The 4,659-nt window shown below is 42.4% G+C and overlaps 1 protein-coding gene across 1 annotated transcript in view; it reads left to right on the top strand.

The window, feature by feature from the left end:
- LOC106528632 (patched domain-containing protein 2) overlaps positions 1-3,017 on the top strand; it is a gene marked incomplete at its 3' end in the record, with an annotated part of 8,501 nt that extends 5,484 nt beyond the window's left edge. The window contains 4 exon segments of the mRNA XM_014023844.1: positions 1,290-2,225; positions 2,311-2,530; positions 2,625-2,761; positions 2,883-3,017. Of these exon segments, the coding sequence (XP_013879298.1) occupies positions 1,298-2,225; positions 2,311-2,530; positions 2,625-2,761; positions 2,883-3,017 (1,420 nt within the window).
- Positions 3,018-4,659: the final 1,642 nt, after the last annotated feature.

Raw genomic sequence — 4,659 nt, 5'->3', positions numbered from 1 at the left:
CACATTGTCCCAATATCTGCCAGTGTGTGTGTGTGTGTGTGTGTGTGTGTGTGTGTGTTTGAGGTGAAATATGTCTCATAGTTGCAATGAAACAAATAGTATTGGACACTTTTGACTCTTTTTACCCTTCATTTTGACTCCCGGGTCAAATTAACCCGAACACTATAATATGTAGATGCGGAGCGGCTGCAAAAATGTAAAATGAACCATTTTCATTTAATATGTAAAGTATACCTATTAAGATAAATATAAAATGTTTCATGAAGAAAAATACTTTAAACTATTTTAATTTTTTTAAACATTAAAATGGGTCAATTTGACCCGCAACATAACAGGAGAGTTAAATTTAATCAAAGTCAGTGGTTCTTGAGATTTTTTGATAACAGACAAATGAACACACAAAGATGATCACCTTCTGTGGCGGTTTATAACAAGAAACAGAGGTGAGTTCGTGGAAAGCAAAATTAAAACAAACACTATAAATTCAAATTTTCTCCTCTTTGTGATGGGTTTTCACTCCAGCCGCAGAGCTGCTCTCAGCTTTGTTTCACACATAATCACAATTCTGTTCCTTACCTGGCTGACCTTAAAGCTCAGCTCTAAAGAGACTAGATAAATTGCCCACAGTTAGCGAGCACGCCGCCACCAGAATGCAAACCGGCTGCAGGATCTCGTGCGCAGACGAGCACAAACAAGTGGCACCTATTGACACCATTAGTCAGAGGCTGCCCATCACAGGAGATAAACCTGCTGTTCTCCCGCAGCCCTGTTCAATAACCCTCTCTCTCTTTCTGTCAGTAATTAGACGAGTGAGATGATTTAATTTGGTGCAAAGCGGCTTTGCCTGCACCTTGACTCTTGGCGTGTAAACACCCACCAGTGGACCCTCTCCAGGCGATAATAACTGACAGAGAGAGGGGGAATAAAATCACAGCTTTTTAGCCTGTCTTATGCCGAGCTCATGTGAGCAGCATCTTAAAGCAGGAGCCTGCCACCTTTTTTTTTCTGGTTAGTAAGTCCTTGAAGGCCCCCCTCCCTGTGTCTTTCTTCATACGAGTCTGCCAATGGGTCAACAGCTGTTTGAGGACAGATTTAATTCTCTCGCGCCCTTGCTTGCTCAGTACAACTTTTTTTTGGGAGGTTACCCTGTCCTTCATTGTGTTTAATGCTTGTGTCAACTGCCGGCAGCTCAAACATCTATTTCGTGCTCGTGTCCGCTAACCCGAGGAGAGGAGAGGCAGAGCTGTGTGAGTGACTAATAGTCAAGTGGTGTAATGTGTCGATTTCAGGTGCCAGCATGGATGTGGAGGACGAGGCGCTGCCGTTTCAGACCAGCTGGGGTGGTGAGGAGGAGGATGAGGAGGAAGAAGAAGACGAGGAGGATGGAGTGACACATGCTGCGGGACAGAGTTGTCTATCTGGGGATGTGGGGGTCTGTGGGGTGTGGAGGCCAGTGGGGTGGCTTTACACACAGCCCTGGGCCAGCGGAGTGGTTTTAGGGGTGGCCTTCCTGCTGCCATGTGCCCTGTTTGCCTACATGCTGCTCTACTGCCCTCCTCTGGACATAGACCTCTCCTACAGTGCCTTTGAGGTTCACAGCCACTTCTCTGCAGAGCGCTTTGATGCCCTCACCATTGCTGTTAAGACCCAGATGGGGTCCTGGGACAGGCGGCGGCGTGACACAGATGGCACGGACTCCGAGGCGCTGGAAGAGCTTCTGCTGGAGAAGCTGGGTACAAAGGGCATCTCCCCTCATTTGAACAGCACTTTAGAAGCAGACGATGGGGAGAAGAGAGAAGCTGCAGATAGAGATGCGAGGACAGAGTCTGATCTGAGTCAAAGCTCAGACACCAGATCAGTAGAGGAGAAATTATCTATAAATTCCTCCTCCTATCAGATCAGGAGGCGCAGGTTTGCCTCCAATTACTACACGCAGAGCCAGGCTCTGTGGAGGATCGAGCTGGTGTTCGTGGCTCGGGGGCCAGGGGATCGCAACATCTTCTCTCCGGAGCGCCTGGAGACGATTCACGGCGTGGAGCGTCTGCTCATGCAGCACCCTCAGTTTCATCAGTTCTGCTGGAAGCCCATGGAAGTATTACGGGACCTGCCATTAGGGCCAACCTACTGCTCCCCACCCAGCTCCCTTCTGTCGTACCTCTACCCCAGTGAAAAAGGGGGAAAGATCTACTACGACGGCATGGGGCCAGACTTGGCTGATATCCAAGGTCTGTCCACCCAAGTTTTAGTCGAACCCTCGGTGAGTCCCCTCCAACCAAACGGCTGAGTCACCCAGTTTGTGTTCTGTTGCAGGGTCCTTAAGTCTGGCCATCACCCACCCACAGTTCTACTGGTACGTGGATGAAAGTCTGTCTCCCGAGCGTCTGTCCTCCTCTCTCCTACGCAGCGAGATCCACTTCGGCGCTCCTCTGCCATCCTACTACTCCCTGCAGGACCGAGCAGATGAGCAGAGGACTCGCTTTAAGAACTTCGTGGTTCAGTATGCAGACATGCTGGCCAAGCAGTCCACCAGGTCAGACCTGGATGAGTCAGGGGTTTTGTTCTCCTGAGTGGTGTCTTCTTTAGTCCATTATCTGAAATGCTCTAATGGGCTTGTGTCTGTGCAGCCAGGTGAAGGTGCTGTACGGAGGGACGGAGCTGTTTGATAATGAAGTCAGACACACCTTTTACAACGACATGATGCTGGCCGTCATCAGTGGAGCCTGCATCACCGTGCTCGTCTACATCCTCACCTCGTTCTCTGGTGCAGTATGACCTGGTTTTGTTTTGTTTTGTTTGTGTGTAGATCTTGTGTTTGAACTTACAGAGTGGGTTTGGATTCATATGAATGTTAATGACTCTTTGCTTTCTTGTCTTTTTAAAAGTCTTTTTGACTTTCTTTGGTCTTGCCGGCATCGGCCTGAGCTGTTTGATGGCTCTTTTTTTATACCACGTGGTCTTTGGGGTGAGGTACCTGGGCATTCTGAACGGAGTTGCAGCCTTTGTTATCATTGGGATCGGTAAGTTATTCTGTTTTGGTTAAAAGCACTTATTAGGGTTTTTTAATGTGTTTGTAAAGAAAAAAGTCCCTCTCAGCTTTGACTGATTTAAACCCTGCGCTTAGTTTAACCTGTGGACCGAAACTAAACATTTCTCCAAGGTTCAAACATTTTTCTACTTTTTAAGCAGTGGTGGGCAGCACTAATCTAAAAATTAGTTCCACTAGCCCTAAAAAAACTAATTCAGATATTTAGGTCCCCTAATTATAAAGCACTAAAACAACCCAGTCAACCCATGAACATTCTTCAACAGACAACGAGTCACATATTGCCATGTTGCTCTCTGACGTTCATATATTGTCACCTGGTGGATCAGTGACACATATGAACAAAATGTGCAACAGTTTTCACCATCAGCTGTTAACATTAATGTTGATCAATACATTTATAGACCTCAGTTAGTGCTTCTAAATTTAGCCTATAAATTTAGCAAGTGCTAATCCACTAAGAATTTTTAAATTTAGCAAAAGTCCTAAAGCACTAATCAGGAAATTAATTCTCCTATTAGTGCTTTAGTGCTTTAGGGGAACTGTGCCCACCACTGGTTTTAAGCTTAGTAAGATGTAAAACATTGTTGACAAAATTATAATAAGAGGTAGGTAGGTAGGTAGGTAGGTAGGTAGGTAGGTAGGTAGGTAGGTAGGTGGGTGGGTGGGTAGGTAGGTAGGTAGGTAGGTAGGTATAAAGCGCCTTTCACAGAAATGTATTCACAAGGTGTTGTACAATCATAACTGTATAAATTCTTACTTTATATATTTTATGGAAGTTTTAAAACAGAACAGGTAGTGAAGTTCACTAATAAAATAAATACTGCATCTAATACCACAATCCAAGTATAATAATATTCATTCAACAAAGTAGATTATCACTGAAATGTTCTCTATTTAATGTTTCTTTCATTTTGACTTATTTAAATAGCAGATGATGGTTTAAATTTACCAGAGTTTTTTGTTCATCAAGTTTTAGTCTAACAAAATGGTAGTCAAATTCCTTGTGGGGAAAAAAAGTTTTTCTTAGTTTAACATTTTATTACAATACAAATTGTGTGCTAAAACACACATTTCAGCATTTAGGTTTTATTTGCCAAAATAGTTAGATTGGTAATTATTTAAACAATTTGTTGTCAGTATAAAATGTTGCTTTCATTATTTGGGCTGGATGTTTTGAAATGTTTTGAATCCATCTAAGTGTTACATTTTCAGATATGTGACTTCATCACACTTTATTTTTATGATAAATAACAATTATTATCAGATAATCTACAGTTTATCCAAACTATCTTTTCAGGTGTATTATTACAAAGTGGTTGATTGTGTCTCTTTTTATTTTATTTTATTTTTTACTAAATCTCATATTTGAGCTCTTTATGCCTTATATAAACCTTGTTTACTACTTAAAGCAGTAAATATCTGAAATAAATGTAAAAGGAAAAATGTTTCGTTTAAGATGTAACAAAATAGAAGCAACAAAGTTGAATTAAAATCCCAATAAATTAGTTCAGAATGGCTCATATGCAATCAATCAATCAATCAATCAATCAATCAATCAATCAATCAATCAATCAATCAATCAATCAATCAATCAATCAATCAATCAATCAATC

The sequence above is a fragment of the Austrofundulus limnaeus genome, unplaced genomic scaffold (genome assembly GCF_001266775.1).
Source record: "Austrofundulus limnaeus strain Quisiro unplaced genomic scaffold, Austrofundulus_limnaeus-1.0 Scaffold393, whole genome shotgun sequence".
Taxonomy (NCBI): domain Eukaryota; kingdom Metazoa; phylum Chordata; class Actinopteri; order Cyprinodontiformes; family Rivulidae; genus Austrofundulus; species Austrofundulus limnaeus.
The sequence above is the reverse complement of the archived record's forward strand: the minus strand, read 5'-3'. Positions and strand labels throughout refer to the sequence as shown.